A 21666-nucleotide genomic window follows, 5' to 3' on the forward strand; every position below is an offset into this window, starting at 1 on the left:
TGTCGTATACATTGAATTATTCCATTTGATCATATGTAATCAACTTAGGCAAAAAAAGATTAATTGTTCCCATCCCTATATATATGTCAGCGTCAGGATGCTAGATATTATAATGGCTTTTGAAACATGTGTGTAACCCAGTATGTGGGAGCTCTTCAAAATTCATAACACTGATCCTGTGAATCTAATGTAAATGAGTTCTGGCCTTTAGTTATGAATATATTCACAGTTGTTTATTAGCATTTGAATGAGGTTGACGGATTTAATTCCACAGGCTAAATAAGGTAGCCTATATAATTCTGACTACTAATGAATGATGTTCTGAAATGTACTGATTCTCGATAATCCTGCCAACGGCATACAGTGCCATCCAGCTGGCATTCAGATGTTCTGCGTTTGATTCACCAACAATAAGGACCATGGAGAAAAAAAGCATCCAGAGCGCTGCACAGTATGGAAAGCGTGAATGATTCACTTTCAACATCCTCAGCTGTGTTGCTTCAAAGCCAACTGTTTTGATTTGAGTAACACTACAGATATACAATAGTCGTTTATCTGAGTGTTTTGGTTCAAACTGACACGCTCTCAAAGCCATGAGACCAGCGATTTGACACGTCATACACATATTTGTAATTGTTGTCAACTGTATATAAAATAGCCGAAATTACAGAAAACCACACCGAAACATCAACGTAATATTTCCAGAAAACATCTCTGTTACAATTGAATATGGATGTTCAGATACATTTATATTATATGTGTATTTCAAATTGTTGTTTTGAAAACGGAGAAAACATTTCGTTTGCTGGACATCTATTAGATTGGGCCATAGAAACCACATATTTGTGAAAGTAGGATGGAGTGAAGTGAAAAGCCAAGAGAGAAAAGAGTAAACATGCTTCATTATGAACTCTGACTTTTTTAAAATTAAAAACACTTTGTCAAAGCGTCTTTGTTATCTGATCTTATTCCATCATGAGTTTGATAGTTAAAGGGGCCCTATTATGCTTTTTAGAGTTTTCTCTTTCTCTTTATGTTATGCTTCATAGGGAGTTCCTCTCAAACACTTCCCTACATGAAACGCCTCCATTGGACTCCTTTGTTTACTTCCGTAACATACTGTAATGACATCACTATGTAACACTTGCCTTACTATTGGCTAACACTCCACCACATTGTACGTGATAGGCTAAGGGGCAGGACATCTCTAAGCGGTTGACCAATCACAACAGAGCCTGCCAGCTAACCAATCAGAGCAGTCTAGGCTCTGGTTTCAGACAGAGGGTGAAAAGAGGTGCTGTAGCACAGGGAGTATGAGAAAAATAAAGACCTTTTTGAACATTAAAGCACGGAGACATGTCACAGTAGAGGCACAAATTACATACTGTCTATGAACCTGAATATGAGCATAATATACAAATATATACAATGAAGTCACTGCATCCAAATATTTTGACTTTCTTTGACTGTCAAGTGTGAAGAAAGAGGAGAGCGGACAGAGAGAGCGAGGCAGGGTGGAGGCTGGAGCAGTGGCGGTTCTAGACCAATTTGACTTGCCACTGCAGTTATTTTCTGAGGAGGGCACAATACATGCAGGACGAAAAAGAGAACTAGACAGTATGAAGTAATTGCGCATAAGAAAACAATGCAATACAGTTATTGGTATTTGTTTCAGTACACTTATTTATTTCAGATAGATCTTATAGTTATTACTGTTAGCTTCAGCTTAAGTTATAGTGCAATGTTTGCACTTACACCATATTTATATAAAAATAAAGGCAATGAACAGTTGCATCTCTACTTTACATAAGGGTGTCTGCACAATCTCACATTACAGCAACAAAATCCTGCGGTTTTTGGCAAACCGAGAACCAGAAAATATACATTTAAATATACATTGTTAGGGGGGCCACAGGGGGGTCAGAGGTCAGTGTTAGGGGGGCACTGGCCCCCCCTTCCTCCCCCCTTAGAGGCCTGCTCCTGTTGGATTTGGCAATAACATGTCCAGCTCTGCACCACCTACAGTATGGCACCACCACAGCATCGTCCTCACACAATGTGTGTTCTATTTTCACAGTGATTCACTCAAATCGTTTACCATGTGCCCATAGGAGACTTTGGTATGGCTGAGTTTCAGTGGTTGAACAGTATATGTATGTATATGTTAGATATATTTCACTCAACAATGCAATGGTGCCATTTTTTTCCTAAACACTGTTTTTGTAGCTCAAGACAAGAAGAGGAGTATAGTATGTCTAACACAACACACATGTTTAGAGTTAAAGCCTCATTCATAAATCCAGTACAATAGTGTGTTACAGGAGAAATGACCCAACTCCCCCATTTCTGTATACGGAGTCACAGACAGTCTGTTTCTGGGCCAGCGAGTTTGTTTCCACATGACCTCACCGTGGAGCGCAATGAGTTCAAACGGAGACCAGCAGTAGTTTATGACTTGAATTTAAAAAGATGTCTGAGAGGTCTTGGACATGCATGTGAAAGCATTATGGTCTGTGAATGGATTGTAAATCTGATAGTAACTCCTCGTGTAACCCACCAAGAAGAATCCACATGTTTTATAAAAAAGCCGTGTAGTAATAAGTATCACGGTATCTGAGAACATGTTCCCAACCACGTTTGAATACGAAAATATTAACCTGGAGAAGCAAATCTCCCAACACACCTGCAAAATGAAAAAGTACCTCCTTAATAATGAAAAAATACCTCTTTAATCATAATAAGGTTTTTCTATTTTCTACCTCTCTCGCGCCACACCCTGATTGGCCAAGAAGGAAAAAGCAACAAGCTGCCTCCAGTTATTAATTAGGATCCAACAGGTGATCTGAATCACAGGGTAATACATCAGTTCAAGTGTGAAACTACAAACTCTAAAAATCTAAATCCTAACTCACACTCACTTCTGCAGCTGTTTCATTTCCACTTGAAAGTACTGCAGAGCTGATCCCAGCATCAGCTCCCAAACTGAATCCACTCAGGAATGCTGGTCTGCACACGGAGACAGATGTCAGGTAATGGCTGGACATTCCCTGGCGGTAATGCGCGATTTCACATTTCCAGACACCAGCGAAACAATGTTTTTATTTCAATGTGTCATGTCTTCTGCAGTGCTATAATGAGGGAGGGGCATAGTGAAACGTTGAGAAGACATTTGATCAGAAGAGTATGTTCGAACAAGTCCGTCAGTTATGAAAGAGGCTGAAGGTTCCCATTAGAGGAGAGGGGAAGGTTACAACAAGCTCAGGCTGTCATTTGTTTTATACTACAAGCAGCAATGGCAGACTGAAGTGGTCCTGTTTGGGTTTGGATTGCACTGCCTCTAATAAGGACATCCATGATTACACACTAATCAATTATCTTTTATTCAGCCCTACTCTTGAATGTGTGCAATTCGAATCATTGTTCTCGTGCTAAGTACCGGGATAATTGCAATCCTGGCTATTTTTTACTTGTTTTGTTGGCAGAGCAGTGAACCCAGTTTATTCCAGGAAAAATATTTGTGCTCGAAAGTAGCTGCAAGTTGAATGATGCAACGACAGCAAGTTAGAGTTAAGACTTCCACCGAGATACAGAAAACGACAACTTACCAAAGGCAAAACTTTACTCACGCAGAGATAGAAATGTCTCTCTCATAATTCAGATTTCATCAACATCCACCAACACTCAACAAAGCTGTCTCGTTTGATCATGTCTGGTTGTAAAGTAAACAGCTTATCGTTGTGGTTCTAAAACTTTAAAATACATTTGAATTCCTATCTTAGAGTTCGGACCACACTTTCCAGGGATAAGATATTTCTATTTCACCGTCTGCTACAGGAAAGTAGTAAAGCCTTCGAGTAAAGATTCAGACCCACCCTCCCATTCATCATGTCTCCATTGAGTCATAACTTAAATCGGATTCTTTACTTTACTTTACTACTGAAGTGGAAATAGCACATGGTCTTACGACTTTGAGTATGGACTTTCTCAGATGGAAGCCAGTGAGTTTAAATGTGAGTTTAACACCCTAGGTATACTTTTTAGGTCCTTTATTGGATGCCACAAGACTTTCCCCTGAATACAATTTGACTAAATGGCCTTCTGATTATATGACACATTTCACTAAGAACAGTTAATGCGTGTAATGGAAAGAGGGTAAACAAGCAGGAGAATGCTCCTTTTCTTTTAAATGAATTTGCGTTAGAGAATCAGGATGTACAAGCATGTACAATGTTTCCCCTTTAGACTCGCCTTAGGCTTATTGGTACCTTTGTGTCTAGCAAAAATGATCTCTCACACTGTGAATTAGCCATACAGCCTCTGGAGGTTATTAAACCAGAGTTGGACCACATTTCTGTCAAATTGGAATACCTGGACAGTCCATGTGTGTCATTGGTTTGCAAAGAAGAAATATAGGATCTCTTGTTGTGGAAATGTCTTCAAACGTCTGAGAGCATTGCAATAAATCTACACCGAAGTCAAAAATGTTCAAAACACCTACACTGTCTCCTTTGGGATCACTTTTACAATCGGGATTTGTCAAAAGAGAAGCTTGGGAATGCGTTTTTGGCTGTAGAGTGACAGGATGCTCCGGGGTCACGCGTGGTCAGCTTCCCTGCGCCGAATCCTTAAATTCCCCAGAGCCTATTCCCATGGCCCAGTCAGGCACAATATGATACATCACACTGCATAGTTGGCCACCAATCGACTGGTTGCTTTCAGCATGCGCACATCACTCCTTTCTTCTGCTTTTCTTCTGGTTTGGCTGCTCATTGTTGACTTCAGCTGTTGTTGCCAGTTGCTCAGAGATTCTTTTCCCTCCTAATCTTGTTCCTCTTCTGCAGGATAGTTCACTGTTTGTTCAATGAAGCCTGTGATCATCCTTTGAATTTAGGCTCAGAAAAGGATCAGAAGATAGGAAATGTACGTCCCACAATGTCCAAATATGTCTCTACTGTCTGCTTGTGCACCTCAAAAGTGTGTTTCCCATCAGTTATTCACTGGCTAGGTTTTGCTTCTCTCCACCAAAACTGTTCTTCATGGGTTCACTTATGAATGGATATAATATTCAATGAGACATACAGCACATGATATCATCTTAGAAGAGGAGGAAACATTTAGTTATCATGTAATTGTTGCAGACAGTACATAATCGGAGTCTGTGCTCTCTTCAGAATATTGCATGATACTAGCAAGAACTTTTCAACATCTGTTTTGGTACTCCATGTGTGAAAGATTCAACACATTATTGCACAAGGGGCTTGGTTGTCTGGTTGTGCAGCTGTTCTCAGCTTCATGCTACTGCAGACGGCCGTACAGTCAGTCAAACCAATCTTCATGGGACACATCATTTCCTACGGTTATTCTAAGCCTTCATAACCAGCAAGATGACGACATTTTCTCGGCCTCCCTAACACTGGGATCTGTGTGAACCGCAGCACAGACCAAACACACACACACCCACAAATGCCCCTCCCTGGATCCCCTTTCCTCCCCCCTTCCCCTCTTTCGTCAGCTACATGTGAAGCAACCTAGTCTTTTGTTGGTTCTCCAGTCTGGCTATATTTATCTGGAGCGAGCTATTCCAGACTGTCACGTGCACGCTCCCGGCCCCCTTGATTCTGTCTGAACCCAGCCTGTAATGAGGCCGTCTGGCGTGAAATTACTCAGAACACTTCATGATCCCTCTGTGATGCCGATGAAGATTCTGAACAGGATGGAAGTTGGCGCGGATCTGAATTTATGTCAGCATGCTGTGAAAAGTAGCCCTCATAACTGCAGAGTCCCGCTGCCATGTTGTGGAAGTGTGGAAGTGGCAGAGCAGGAGACTAGCTATTTGGATAAATATGGAAGGGGGATCTGCACATTTTTCATTTTTAGCTATCCTCATTTGAGATAAAAACTATTGGGTGTAGAATCGTAAAAGTTCTAAAAATGATTACTTATTTTGTTTAGATGTGTACCATTTTCAATGATTTTCAATATCCGTAATCGTATAGTGGAAGGTCCTTTGCGCATGCATTAGCGTTCTAGTTTAATTTACTTTTTATTGCGTTATAAGGCATATTTCTATCAACCACATTTGATAACATGTACATTTTAACAGGATGATTTAACTGTGATTATTCAGCTTCAGGAAAATCTGATTGTTATCACGGCAATGGATGCCACAAGACGGTTTCTTGTTTCTGTTTTGATTGGGAGAGAAAATGACAGTATGATTATGCAGGTCAAAGTTATTCATCATGTTTTAAGTGTTTGCCAGCTCAACTTGGTTAGAGTGTCAACATGTCTGACTTGGAGAAAAGTCGTTTTCGAACTACAGAAATAAACGAATAGTTTGGAGTCAGATGTCCCATGATTCAACACAGCGGCCTTGTGCTCATGAGTCATACACCGTCTGAGCTGGAGGGAGTCCCTGCACTCACAGTGGATTTCTCTATATTTAAAAAAGTGAGTCATGTTTACGTGTGCTTATGTCCCTGCTGGATAGTGCTATGTAGAACATAACCCAACACATGTAAAATGCAATATAGAACATTCATATTAAAGATGTTTTCCATTTTGGCTCTTGTTTCATTTGATGTATTGGAGTCCCTGCTGAGGGTGGCTTATGGTACTTTCTAAACAGACTTCCCCAGGAGTCTGAGGGTTGCTGAGAGAACAAACATAAAACACATCTGATAACAAACCGGTCTCGCAGTAATTGCGGCAGCCAGGCAGTCTTTCACCGCAGTTGTTTTGTCTATATTAGGCAAGAGAAGCGACGGGACAATTTGATGAAAGCTTCCAGGTTTGGCTCGCTGCTAACTGACCAAGCCCTCTCCAGATGTCTGAGTGGAAAGCTCAGGCTTTTCCTAACATGTCTCAGATGAGTCAGCCCAACACTGGAAACATTTCCCATGATGCACGCTGCTTTTCCAGTGCCTGATCAGCCTTTTGTTACCGCATTGGCCACATTGGTTTGATTCCACTGATCAGAGCATGTGAGCTACATGCGATGCAGAGCGTTCAACAAAGCAAGCATTGTTCCTCTATCTGATTTAGGCATTAGCTTATATCATATGATGATGTACGATAACAACAGTGATAATACCAGGATAACACTCATGATAAACAGGAAGAGGAGATCTTGAAAGATGATCTTAAGGGGTAAGTTAATTCCATAACAGCCCTAGGGTGAGAAGACGTTTTGTTTTTTCCTTTTAATTTACTTACAATGGATAAGAGAAACAATGGCAGCCAGAATAGCACATTTCTCTCTTTTCATACAGAAGATGATAAACCAGATTCTCCCAAAAAAAATGTAAAAAGAAAAACCAATAGAGGACATTCATATCGAGACATCTGGTCATGCATAATTCCTGCTTATTGAAAACTTGGCAGTTTTGTGATGATGAGAATTTTCTCTAGAGTTTTCATTTTGGGCACTAAACTCCCCAACAGCTCTTATCGAAAATAAACACGCAGAGTTTAGTTGCTGCAGTGGGGGAAGAATTTAAACCCGTTTTACTCGGGTCAGACTCACGTTCCTTCAGATCTCTGCCCCATTGTCGTCCTACAGGTATCCTTAGATGCATCTGGTCTTGTCTTCGATCTTATGCACCACTGTCTGTTTGTTTTATTATTTTAACATTTGTAACTGTTATTATGTTATTAAGTAATTGACATTAATCTCATCTAATCCATATCCTGTTGCCTGCTACAAAGAGCCACTATCCTCAAAAACATCATGAGCCAAATCTAATAAACTTTCCAGATTTCCGAGTATGTCAAGCTTTTGGCCAAAGGCATATAATTTAATAGGACTTTTTGTTCCAATCACTTTTTTTTTGTCCACTGTTGGATTCAAACTTCAGCTGTACTTTAGATCAAGTGCTTTTTAACAAATGTTAACAGGCTAAACTATACTGATGAAGATTGCTAAATCATTCCTGCTACAAATATGCATGGTACTGTTGGAATATAAAAATGGTAAGCAAATATCATAGTGAGAAGTATTACAAGCATAAATATTTCTCTAACATGTCCACTCTTTGTAAAATCTGGTAAATACATCCGTTACATTTTTGTATTCTGTTAAATGGGTCCAACACAAAAAAACATTAATAAAACCTGGCTTGCCCAAGACCTGTTATTGTAAAACTCAAAGTGTTAATACATGTGGAGAGATTACTTTATGTCAGAATGCCACTTTCCAAGACATTTAACTTTTTTTTTTACTTTGCAGTCCTCTTATGTAAATGTTGACTATTTTCCTCAATTTCCATGCAATTCTAACCCCATGCTTCTGCTGCTGTATAATACCGTGTCCTTAAAATTACCTACTGTATGATTGCACGGCGACAAGGCAACAACACAATTTTAAATCCCCAAATTGGCGTAACAGACCTGAAACTTCAGTGTATCATTCGTCACTATATTGCTGTGAAACCCCCTTTCACTTACTTATCTGATTGACGTGCAAAGGGTTAAAACCACATGGGAGCACACCATGAGATGGCCTTTGACCCTCCACCTAAGCAGGGAATCTGGGGCTGTGTTTATGTACAGAAACTCTTTTGTGTACACACCCAGGGCTAAATGAGGTCTGTGTGTGGGCCGTCTGCAGATCAGGGCCCTCAAATATAATCCGTGCAGCCTGCCGCTGACAGCCAGCAACCTCAAAGAGAGCAATGTGGGAGAGATCATCTGCCAGGGTGCCATTGAGTCCTCAAGGAGAGGGACAAGTCATTTCTTGCTAACTGTTCTTGCATCCCAATGAGAAGAAACTGTGCTATTATGTGAGTCAATCAATCCTCAGTCAATTTGAAAGCAACGCCAATCACACATTCAGAAGGAAGGCAGAGTTTCTTTCTTATTTCGAAGGTTTTTTGCTTCTGGCACATCTGTAGCCCTGTGAAGAAAAACTGGATAGCTTCATCAAATAAATCCTCTGCTTTAAACGATTCTTGTGATTTAATACGAATACTTACTTTTGTAGTTTACAACATTGGACTCTTCTAGTTAACTGTTAAGATCTGGGAGGCTTGAAAAAACGTGAAGAGTCAGATGATCGAACTGGCTTTAAAGAAACCCGTGGGCAGGGCCAGATTAACAATTTATGGGGTCTTGGGCTGAAGATGTGCTGATGGGACCCAACCTGATGCACCAGAAGGTTTTGTAAATATAACTATTAAACAAGTTGTTGTTGGAAATTGGTTTTGGAAAGGGCTGGCACTTTCAAACAATATGATTGATGAACCATTTGTCTATTACCTCCAGTTGGAAGATAAAAACAAAATCAAGAAAAGCTGTCAGTTTCATACTTTTCTCTATTAAGAATTTCTCCAGTTCGGATTTGACTGATGCTATTGCAGCATCCACGCTAAACTCTCCAACGGCCTGCTGTCGTTTTTCTGATCAGTCGTCTCACACGCACCAACACCTAGCTCTTGACAGGACGTGGATTGATCTGAACAATGTTGGTTTGGACACAAATGCATTACTTAAAGATGAATGGATTTTTTGTTTGATCTCACCTAAATACTAATGGCATTAAAACCATTTTTTAAAAACGTTTTGGTCCCGCTTAAAAAGTCCTCTGAGGATACATAATATAAAAGTGATTGTATTGTGGTTTCAGGGTGCATGCATTACGAACAAACTATCACATTACCACAAAGTAATAACCACACAGTGAACCTGGATCCTTTGGGAATCCTGGGGGTCTGAAGACCCCGGGGCAGCTGCCTGGTTGGTCATATAGCCTTGCCCTAAGGTTAGCCAAACTCATTAAGTAGAGAAAGATGATTAGTAATATTAAAAACCATTCTCTTGTAAACAGCCACCAAAGATTGATTTAGAAGTTTAACGTTGATCAACCATATCACTTTCTATGGCGTGTTTTGATCTTTCCATAGGTATTGCTCTGTGTTTCAAATCTCCGCTGTTACTGCTGTGCATACGTCGTTATAATAACATGACGAACAAGACCCAAATTAACATTAACCAGAATGATCCTTTAACTAGCTGTAGTGTACTTGTGTGATTAAATGGTCAGAAAGGCCGTCTTTAGCATTTTACATTTAGCTGGCATGCTTACCTTAACAGCAGCTCGCTGTGAAAGGGCAGCTATGGCATAATGTCTTGTTCAAGGACACCTCGACGGGAGTTATTGCTGTTACAAGAGTCAAACCTCTCGCATTTCCATTATTGGAACGCCGATGTAATCACCGGGCAGACATGCTGCCCACCAGACAGATATAAACAAATCTACCTGTGGTGACAAGATGAAGTTATAGAGTGATGTTTGCCGGGGGCCAGATTCCCCAAAAAACAGTTAATAAACCATGACTCATTGAAACGTTCTCTCTGAAAGTGGCAGGATAGAGACCAGGCAGAAGTAAGGGAGGTTATATCATATTAGAAGTCTTATCAATATTGATTGTCTTCCTTGCTCGGAGAAGTTGTAAGAGCCTCATTTTCATGACACCAACAGGAGGAGGCAGAGCAATATGTCTTACTGACTACAATAATGACTACATTGCACGTTTTAAAGTAAATGAAGTTGTTTTAAAGCTGAGCAACCAAAGTTTATGATCTTTCACAAAAACACTAAAGAGTTTACTGATACCATCATACAGATGTTCTTCTTCTTGCTCCTTTTTGACCATGAAAGGTATGACATTCAATCAGCTGATTAGATTCATTTTTTGTATAAAGGTCTGCGTTGGAGGTTCTTGCACCTAAGTGATTTAATTTAATATCTAAAACTCTCTCCTGAGAAATGTTTCATGACTCTAGAGAGACTACTTTTTGGTGGGATTTTTAGGCACTTTTTTAGGTATTTCTGCTCGGCATTTGTATAAACACTCGGATTTTCTTGTTTGGATTTTCTCCAAATGTCCCATTTTTTCTCTGTCCTAACATTGCGTGGTGTTTAAACTAAGAGGTGAGGAGAGGGTCACCAAGTGTCTGTGGGACCAGCACAACCAGCTGAACTCTAATCTCATCAATTTCCCAATGCAAATATGGAATTTATTAATCTTCTGTGCAGACACTTGTAGTCACACCATTTTCCCTGCCAACTCTCAAGGAGCACAAGGAGGCCTTGTGTACAGACATTTCACAAAGCCAAGGCAAATTTCATATTTATTTGTTCTTGTTACCATGGTGACATTATACTCTAGGGGAGATAGCAGGCTCATATGCAGTCTTGGGATACAAATCCCATCGTTAAGCCTTGCAATTGAAAATGCAAACACATTCAGGATGCAAGACATGTCTAAAACACTCACCAACACACAAAACACATTAGACAATGTTTGGAGCAGATATTATTGACTTATTTTACACTTTTTAACAATTTAAAATAAGCCTTTCAATTAGGTTTGAGATAAATCAGTCAATACCCTTTTAGCATTATCTGGTAGCTTTATACATAATTATTTCTGCCAAAAGTTGGAAGTGTTTTGTTTTCTCTCCATTTCTGTGGTTTGCCTGTCTCTTCATGTGTTGGGTCATATTTGTATTTTTGAGAAAATCCATATTTTATAGATGGATTTCCAGAGAACAAGACAAGACAAAACAAAAACAACAAACAGGGGGCTTTGTAGAAAGCTTGGTAATGGGGCGAGAAAGAACTCATTAACTTTTCACACTGTTTGACCAACAGAGGGGAGTGGCGGCGGACACGGCTCCCCAAGGAACACAGAACTTTCTAACAGATTTACATAACAACCGCAAACTTTGGGGGGCAAACAACAGATAGAAAAACAGGAAAACAACTTCAATTACCATGCCAACCAACAAAAAACATGTCCTGGAGAGAAATGTATGGTTTGGAAATAAGTATCCTGCCAATTGTTACAAACCTGGCAGTTAAATAGCAGCCTTGATGGTAGCTGAAGGGATGCAGAGCTGCAGTTTTAAAGAACAGGATCATGTCATGTCCAATTTCAGATTCAACTGTGATAAAGTGAGCATCCCTTGAAGTCCTGTCACATTGCTGCTGAATACAGGAACAGGTTCTAATGGCAAAATGTTCCTTTTCAATCATATGGGGAAATGGTGTTCACTGAAACATTTGGTAGGCAACATATGTTCGAATCAATCACAGATGCAATGGTGAATTGAGGGCAATCACCAGAAGGTTAAACAAGCAGGTCGGTGAAACATTTAATCTTTTACCTTAGTGTTCTTATATTTCCTCCACTTATTCTATGCTAAGAACTGTATAGTATTGATTTGGTAAGCTCTTGTGTATGCTGTTATTCAGAAGCAGACCTGTCTGAGAGGAAGGGGTGAAGAAAAAAGCACCGATTGAATGTGTTGGGGCACTGGCACACACAATGCTTTCTAGAAAGCAAACTATATGGCTGAATCAAGTTTTCTGTACTGGAAGGTCACCTTACAGAGCACTGAATCAACTTCTCCCAACTAGGAGGGCATCAGAAGGTGCTAAATCAATCTTTCTCCACTGGAAGGGCATCATAGAAAGCACTGATTCAAGCTTTCTTTCTCTACTGGCAGGGGACCCTAGAGTGACAGGATCATGTTTTCTCCACTGGAAGGCCCCCTAAAGAGCACTGAAATACGTTTTCTCCACTGGTAGGGCACCCAAGAAGGCACTGAATAAGTATTGTGGCATTATGTATTATGGCAAAACATGAAAGTGTGAAAGCATGCAAAGTGCTAGGTTGCAAGAAAAACGTGTGGAAAAAATGTAATTAAAGGTGAAGGCTTACTGTGTTTATGATTTGATTATAATTGCTTGACTCATCATGTGGTTGCAGACTGTAAGAAGAAAGGTGCCAATGACTTGAACACCCAGGCATCTACACATCATGTGGCACATGGCCTGTGACATTTGAAGATGTAAACACAGGGAAAATGAATGAAATGAATCCCTGTGTAAGCCTTCTACAGAGTTGGAGGAAGAGTCCGCCACACAGCTGGTGGCAGGCATGTTGTCGAGCCAAGGGGGGCCAAAATCGAATCAAAGACTTGGTACATCTGGTCAACATTAGCAATTAGTTCTCCATGTTCAGTGGGTCTACTGTTCACACTAAGGCAGCGAGGTTTGCGCCAGCACATAATGAGATGAGGAGAAATTGTACCTGGGTTTTCCAGTTTTATTCTGCTATTTGAAATGGAGGAACAGTTGATTTTGGACATTTGGAAACTACATGTGCTGCACCATCTCACCAACCTAACTATAATGCTAACTATTGTATGTATATTTGCATAAATATTGCAATATGCAAAAAAGTTTCTGTGAGTCATCAGCAAAAGCAATGCGACCACACTCAGACTGCCGACACTGTTTGCACGGGGTACAACAAATTATTTAGAACGGGGGTGTCGCCGTCACGCAGTCAGTGGGGTTTATCTATAAATGAGCAAACAGAAGGGCAGATGAGTCTTTCAGTGCTCGTGGTGAACAGATCACAGTGCCGACGATGTGAATCCAGCTCTCCAGCTGAGCTTTGATTCTGTGCCACTGAAACAAAGCGATACTCCCTCGTTCAGATCAAGAGACACTTCTATACTTTAGCTGCCAATAAGACACTCATGGAGAGGTTTGCCTTGGACTTAATTGGTGTGGAATTTGGAGTGTGAGTTTGAAGTTCTGACAGCTGGAGGAAGACAATGAGCTCAACAGCTGCTCTAAGTCCAAGGCTGATGCTGTCGCCATATGTACAATTTTGCGCGGAGGTGAGTTGGTAAAGCTGTTTGTTGGTTTCAACTTCCCATCCACATACTGGATTTACCTCACCCAAACACTAACTGTACTCACATTCGGGAAGATTAAGAAGCATAATTCCTGCATCAAGTCATACTGAGCAAGGTACATCTGTGGCTGAATTTACTCATGCACTATGTGTCCATTGTATGAGCCTTGGCCTCCAAGCATCCCCCTCTCCAACACGCACACTGCCTCCCTCACTAGCCCCCTTTCTCGCTCTCACTTTCATCTCCCCTCTCTGGGTGGATAAGGAGCAGCTCTGCCTGCCACTGTGCACTTCCCTCTGAAAGAGCCATTCATTGCTGCCGGCGCAGGGACCTCGGCTCACCTATGCACAGAGGGTTTCAACTTCTCTACCTCCTGGCTTTTGGCAACACGTATTCAACGCAAACATTCTCAAGGTAACAGCTCTGACACATGCAGAAGGTCAAAGGCTGAAAAGCGGAGGAAAAAAAAAACTGCTTTGGATGAAAAACCGACTGACTTTGTCTCAAACCTTGGACCAGGGTTAGGCACATATTTCCCCTTATGCATTGAGTTTCTTCCAAGAAAAAATAATGTTTCACTACTGTGCAAAGACTATGAGAGTGGACAGCACTAGATACAAATAAAGAAAACATCATGTAGAGTTTTCTCTAACTTTCTGCTCAACTGGTGCAAGTTATAGGGAAAGTTTCTGAAGTTAATTTACTAAGTTTGAGGCATCAGCGTGTCAAGCATTGATTTATGCATTGGGGAAGCGTGCATCTCTCACAGAGGGGGAGAAAGGGAGAAGGGGGGAACAGGACACTGACAGAGTGATTTGCAGTGGCACTTACCTCCTAGAGCGGGGCTGGGGAGGCAGAGCAGCAGGGTCAGAAAGGCACCGACCAGGACCGAATGCATGGCTCTCATATTTTCGTGCTGAAAGTTAAGTCCTCCACTCTCACGTTAAAGACACTCCATTCAGAAGGGGACTGAATGAGTTTCCAGTTTTGGGACCTGCTGCAGGATACTCCTCCATGTAAAGGGGCTGGGCTGGGGAGGGACGATGAGAGAGACGCCTTCTTACAAACCCCCCCTCTCTCTCCAGCACACACACAGACTTCTTTAGATTGAAAAATCCAGAGATGGCAAAAGTACACACAACCTTTACTCAAGTAGAAGTACAGATACTGGTGTTTAAAAATACTCTTTAAAAGTAGAAGTACTGACTACACTTCTTTACTCAAGTAAAAGTAAAGAAGTATGGGCTTCGAAATGTAATTAAGTAAAAAAGTACCCACAACTGTTTTAAAGAGTACCTGACCTCCCTTTATATGAATAGAACAATAATGTCATTGTTAGCTAATGAATGTTTCCATGCTGAACAACGGCAACATGACAACGTTTTCATTGGTCCCTCTTCTTTAGAGAAGACCAGGAAATGATGGATACACGGATCGTGTTCAAATCAATAGGCACGCAATGACTCTAAATAATAATGATCACGCCACCAAACACACATTCAAACTAAAGGAACCAGCCTGTTTGGAAAATGTAAGAAGTAGAAAGTACAGGTATTTGTGTTCAACATGTAAGAAGTAAAAGTAAAAAGTCGTCAGATAAGTAGTGGAGTAAAGTACTGATACAGAAGTAATGTACTTAAGTACAGTAACGAAGTATTTGTACTCCACTACTTCCCACCTCTGGAAAAATAATATCCTGCCTCTCCCTCCTGCCGCTGCACTTACACATTCACAAGTGCAAGAGCTGTCAGTACACACATATGCGCAAAACATCACACATACAAACACATTCACATGTATCTGTTTTACCCCTTGAATCCAACAAGCAACACCGCCTTTCTCTCAGTCTGACTACTTCTGGAATAGAAGATCTCGGCTTCTTTTGTCTCATTCAGTAATTGGAATGGCCTTTTGAGACTACCACTGCCTTCTGCAAGGATAACCCTTTTACTTTTAATTAAAGACAAATCAGCTTGCCCGACTCTCTTGGCACTTTATCTTCCAAGCCTTTCCCTTGATCAATGTCTTATTCTTTATGTTTTTGTTCAACAAACCTGCTACAGAAGTTAATTAACCACACACTTTAGCGTGGAGAGGCGGTTTGTGTTGCATTTGCGTTCACTATCTCCGCTTTATTGATAGGGCAGCGACAAAAGAGCTAAAGTTACTCATGGTGAGTGCTGTCCCTGGCTGTTCTCCACTTGGCTTACACTTAATTAATTTTTTGTAATGAACATGCTCACACTTCTCCCTAGGATTAGTATTTTCTGGTTGGATGCTAAGATTAAACATCAAGTTTACTCTCACAGCTTGAACGTTCAATTTCTCCTGTCTCACAGTTAGCTAGTTGACAAATTATTTATCGTTTTTGCAGACGGCTGAATACAATTAGAATTTCCTAAACACTTCCTTTCAGGTGTGGAATAACGCTACAGCAGTATTTCACTGTTGAGCGCAGCCCATGCAGTGCAATTAGTTTTCTTTTCAACTGAACAGACAATTCCTCAGAAATTGCCTTCAAATTAGCTGAACATCAAATATGATTAACCCTTCCAAAGCAGGAGAATGAGACAACACAAGTGGATAATTGTCATCTCAGAAACTTGCAAATGCATCAAAAATATCAAGGTTCATACCTTTTCTCAATCGGGAGAGAACATGATATCCACACAGGAATATGACTTTCATCTGACTCCTCTGATCTGTGCAGAAGAGAGCAAGTTCCCCCTCAAACTAAATCTGCATATGTCTTTTCTTTGAATCAACAGCACCTCCAGTGGCAACAGCTACACACTAAGGATGTGTTGAGAAATCAACAAACTGTGAAGCTAAAGAGGGCAGCTCATCCCTTTACTCTGCAAAAAGGTTATGAGTGTGTGTAGCTGTAAGGAAACCTGTAAAATAACACATGGCGCCTGTAACACGATCAGGCAGGCAACGTTTTCGGAAACCTCGGCTTCCCTGATTATTTCAGCGTGACACAAGCTACAATTAAAATGCTCCCTGTGAGCTCAAGCCAACCGTTTGCACCGATGACAAACCCTCGCCTCCCTGGGGAAGCTTAAAGGGCCCCGGAGGGATGTCACCCACTGATATGAGTGGGCTCCTGCCATATGTGAGCACAGGCTGTTTTATATAATCCACAACACCAGTGGCCCCCTTTAGCGTAAGCACTTCAGCTGATGCAAGTAGATGTGTGTAAACCCCTCTTTATCAAAACAAGATGATGCAATTCACGAGATGATTTGGGGCTTAATAACGCATTGAAATGCTTTGATTTAAGGTGTCCTGCGGAGCTCTTTATTGTCAACAACAACAGGGTTTGGTTTATATTCAACTCTTCTCACCTCAATATTAAATGTGTCCTTTAGGCCTTGAACATGTTGAATGCATTTCCCACCTTATAAAAAGCCCTTTTAAAACTCAAGACACCTGTTTACATATTTTCCTACTCTTTCAAAGCGGCATGTCTACATTTTACTGTGAACCTGTAACAAGTTAACTCTCTACACATGTTAGGAATGTGCATCTTTCTGGTGGACAATTTGAAGACTCACTAATGGAATCCTTACACAAAAACACTTGTGGTAAAAATGAAATTAATACAAAACATGTTGGATGTTTTTGGCCACTTTCATTTGAAGTTTTAGTAGATCTTTGGTTTTTTATTTGGTTTTGGTCTCCATCATTCCCTGTGGGATACATCTTGATCTTAAACTGCTAAATACTCAACTGTGTTCAACAAAACCCAAACAGTTGACATTCAGCAAGTTTTCCAGAGCTTTATTGCTGAAAATAGCTTCCTGTTGTGTCTGGAAGCAAAGTTGATGAGCTAAGACTGCAAGCTATAACATGTAAAGTAAATTAGCTACAAGAGAATAAAATGGTCTGAACAGCTGAATTGTTGGTGGTTATTCTGCATTGACTTAGTCATTTAGGTCATTGTTGCCTCTGTCAAGAAAGTCATGTTTAGCCGTGTTTTTTCGTTTGTCTGTTAGTCAGGATTACGGAAAAAACGGATTTCATGACACATGGTGGGAGGGTGTAGCATTGACAAAAGAGTAACTGTTTAAATGTGAAACGGATCTGACTCACAGTGAAGAAGTATACACACGTTTTTTTTCACTTTCATTACATGACATCACATGTCCCGTCTCAATGACGTCACAGACAACCATGATGGGGTCTGACTTGGAATGCAATATGCTTGCGATGCTAACAGTGCTAAGGGTGCAACAATACTATATGTTTTACACATAGAGGGATGATAGATAAGGCTCTCAGCAGTGTGAATTCAAATCAAACTGGTGTCTTTCAAAATATAATGTTTTTTTGTATGAAATTCCCTCATTGTGTCCTCTCCCCCAGCACAAAGCTTTGTATTAAACAGACAAGTTAATCATGAAAAGTAAGATTCATAGTTCATTTGAATAAATCAGGCTGTCCACTATCTCCTACATCTCATTCCATCCTTCGGGTTGATTAGTTCCTCTCTGTAACACAGTGCCATCTCACATCACCTCACAGTTACATCTCAAACGTTCCTGAGTCTGGAGGAAATCTTATCAGATGTCATTTCCCTCCCAAGTTTTTGTGATTTTCACACAGAGCAGTAACTTGTGACATTTTGCTGAAATATCACCTCTTGGGCGAGGAGCTCAGCTTTCACCACACCGTCTCAAATATCACCTTCTTGTGTTTCTGCAGCCGTCTGGCCAGACCACAGCTATGCCTTCAAACTTCCACACTTGATTAAACTGCAGCAAGTATTTCAATGTTATTTTAAACCTGTTTTTTCCAATGTCAGGATGAGAACTTGAGTCACATGTCAGATAATCACAGCAGTCTGTTTTAATCACCATGCTTTACTACTTTAAAATAACCCTGTAATAATCAAATGGTCTTTGAACAAAGAGCTTAATGGCATTAGCAGTAGAAGGTATCCTGCTACGGTAAAATAGAACAGCGTCATTATAAGAGATTCTTAATTTTGTCCATGAGGGAAACATTTTCTACGCCTTTTCAGCTAATGGAAGCCCACTCACTTTTCGTCTCTTTAGTATAATGGCTCACTTATGACTACATTTATATTTTTAATCCATGACTCCCTATTCATTTTCTTTACTTTCCATGCCTACTTTATTTGGGGAAAACAACTGACACCACCTGCATAATATCAGCGCATCCCATGCGATTTGGGAAACGTTTGGAAACGTTTTTGTGTGGAGGTTGCAGGTTGCAGCCTCTGTCATTTAATAGCAAAGGTAAACACTTTGATGAGAAGCTGTGAAAGAAAGCAAGGTTCAGTGTGACATTCTCCAGGCACAAGGTTACTTCGAAAATGTAATCTGGACTTCAAAGATTTGTGAAGAATAGCCCTAACAGATGAAAGAGAACGTCATCATTCTAAATGAATGTTTTATATATATAGCAAGTTTGTTACTTTACAAGTTTTGTCCATTTTGCTGTAAGACCAAACGTTATTGCAGTGGCGAACCGTCAGGGCCTTCAAGGTATTCAGAGAATACCCTGGAACACTCAGATAAAGGGGCGGTGGCGTGGGGTGTGTGTGTGTCTACCATGTGTCTACAGAAGGTCCAGTTGTGATAGACACGGTTCGCCACTGCGTTATTGTAATAGAGCAGGGGTGCCCAACCTTTTTTTAACCGAGAGCTACTTTTAAAGTTGCCAGTCTGCCGAGATCTACCAGTCCAAATAGAGAGGCGTAGTTACTGACAGCCTACTACCAGGAAAATACACACTTCTACTTGTATAAAACTGAACTTTGTACGATTAATACTTCATAAAATACTGCAGATCCTTTATCTTACCTCTTTCTAATCTACACACATACAAGTATTTAACTGAAGCTACACAACAGTGTTGTTGATACAGAGTTGGAGTTTATTCACACGTCACACTACAGTGGGTAATGTTTTCAAGAAACATTGAACAGTGCTGCCACATATGACACAGGGAAAAAGAAAAGACTCTGAACCCTTTCTTTGCCATTATATAAAAATAGTGTTGCTACAAAAGTATAAATTAGGCTTATTAATAACTCAGATCTGAAGCTACACAGGAATCTGCTGGCAAAGTGCAATAAAAAAGACAAAATTAATAGAATCAAACCCTTTTTTTGTTGCATTTTAGTAGATTATAAAAATAAATGCCTTTAAAATAGGATGCCAGCAACACTAGTTTCTTAACCTGAATTGATAATAGACTATAATCAATTTAAGTTTGCATTCTTATACTATTTTGTACAATAATTATAATAAATAAGTTCAAACAAACTAAAACTTACAGCTGATTAATAACGGTATCTAACTTGAGTTTTTATTATTTCAAAAACCTGTTGAAATGCAACTGTTATTTTTTACTGTCCCCCAAAAGCGCGTCGGCAGCCTCCAGGAATGCTTCTTTCACAACTTCGCCGTCTTTGAAAGACTTCATGTGTTTCTCAAGAACGTGACTGACACGATAAGATGCTATGGTAGCAGCCTTGCTCTTGTTGTTGGGCCCTGGTGAAAATGGACTGCTGTGCATTTAGCTGTCCTTTCAGGCCCCTCCCCTTTTGGAGCGTAGGGCAGAATTAGGAGGGAATTCCGTCTCGTAGCGTTTGTGCACTGTTTTGAAATGCCGCTCCTAAATTAGAAAATTACCCTTCTTCGATAAAGCCACGCTCGCATTGCAGATGAGACAGATGGACTTTGAATTGGAATAGATACAAAAATAATCATCCTCCCACTCGGAGTGAAAATTATATATTTTGGGCTTTTTTGCTTCTGCCATAATTGCGGCCCTGTGTGTGTGCGGACTGTCACTCCTGTTGACACGGACACGTTGGACAACGTCAGCGAAATAGTGCACTGCCCACTGCCGACCAGCCACGCCCCGACACATGGGGTCTAGCCGGCCAATCACAAAGCTTTGATGCGTTCAAGTGCATTATTCTGGCACGGGAAGATTATGTGATAGGACATTAACGATAAAACAGAATATTGTTGTTCTATTTTTAGACAGATCTCGCGATCGACTGGGAATCTCCCCGCGATCGACCGGTCGATCGCGATCGACTGGTTGGGCACCCCTGTAGAAATAGAGCATAAAGCCTCCACGCCTTTATTTTTTAAAATATTGTTTTTATGTAAGTATTATAAAAAAGATTTGAAGAACTTTTTGTACACAGATCATTTTATGAAAATTGTTTATGGTTAGATGAAACTAGTTGGTCAAAGTGTTACAAATTGAAAACATTGAAAATGAAATGTTAAGACTTATTTAGAAGATTGTCTTACAGTTTTTCTCGATTGCTAACACACTTTTTTTTTTTAATTGCTCAGTTTCTCAGAACACTAAACACAATTCACAAAGCCACACACCCAAAGTGCAAAACACCTCATTTCTCCTGCTAAGTGAAGAACTGCACTCAAAACTACATACACACTTACCAAATGCAAACTTTAGCACCAAATATAACACACTTCATTCATAATACTGGATGGTTTGACCACCCAACTACACACTGCTGAGCATACTCTAAAGCACTTCATCTGTTATGGGCTATGCTCTGTACAGAGAGGTTTCTGCAGAGAAAGATTGCTTGAGTTTACAGAAATACAGTAAATGAAGAAATACAAATGAGTTGTTGAAATAAATCACATTTGATTCAAAGATAACATTGAGCAACATGCATCTCAGCACATAGCTACTCTGCTTCGGATCTCTCTAAGTGGGATGCATTGTTTGCCAAAACCCAGTTTGTAACTGCTGCTTCCTGCCTCATTGGAAATCCTTAGCCTTCCACCTCTTTGTTTCTCAGTCCTTCAGATAAACAACAAAGATATAGTGGTCGGTCAGTGTGTGTTACCACAGTACATTGTGCAGGATTGTTGTACAGTTATAGTATGCAACATGCTAACAATTCAATTACAGTAATGAAGTAAATAC

General features: G+C 40.3%; 1 protein-coding gene across 1 annotated transcript in view; it reads right to left on the minus strand.

Moving 5' to 3' along the window:
* The window catches only part of cspg4 (chondroitin sulfate proteoglycan 4), a 73414-nt gene extending 58736 nt beyond the window's left edge, over positions 1-14678 (minus strand). The window contains exon 1 of the mRNA XM_034236164.1: positions 14545-14678. Coding sequence (XP_034092055.1) covers positions 14545-14620 — 76 coding nt within the window. The 5' untranslated portion in view covers positions 14621-14678. The remainder of the gene's footprint in view (positions 1-14544) is intronic.
* Positions 14679-21666: the final 6988 nt, after the last annotated feature.

This window comes from Gymnodraco acuticeps, unplaced genomic scaffold (assembly GCF_902827175.1).
Source record: "Gymnodraco acuticeps unplaced genomic scaffold, fGymAcu1.1, whole genome shotgun sequence".
NCBI classification, from domain to species: domain Eukaryota; kingdom Metazoa; phylum Chordata; class Actinopteri; order Perciformes; family Bathydraconidae; genus Gymnodraco; species Gymnodraco acuticeps.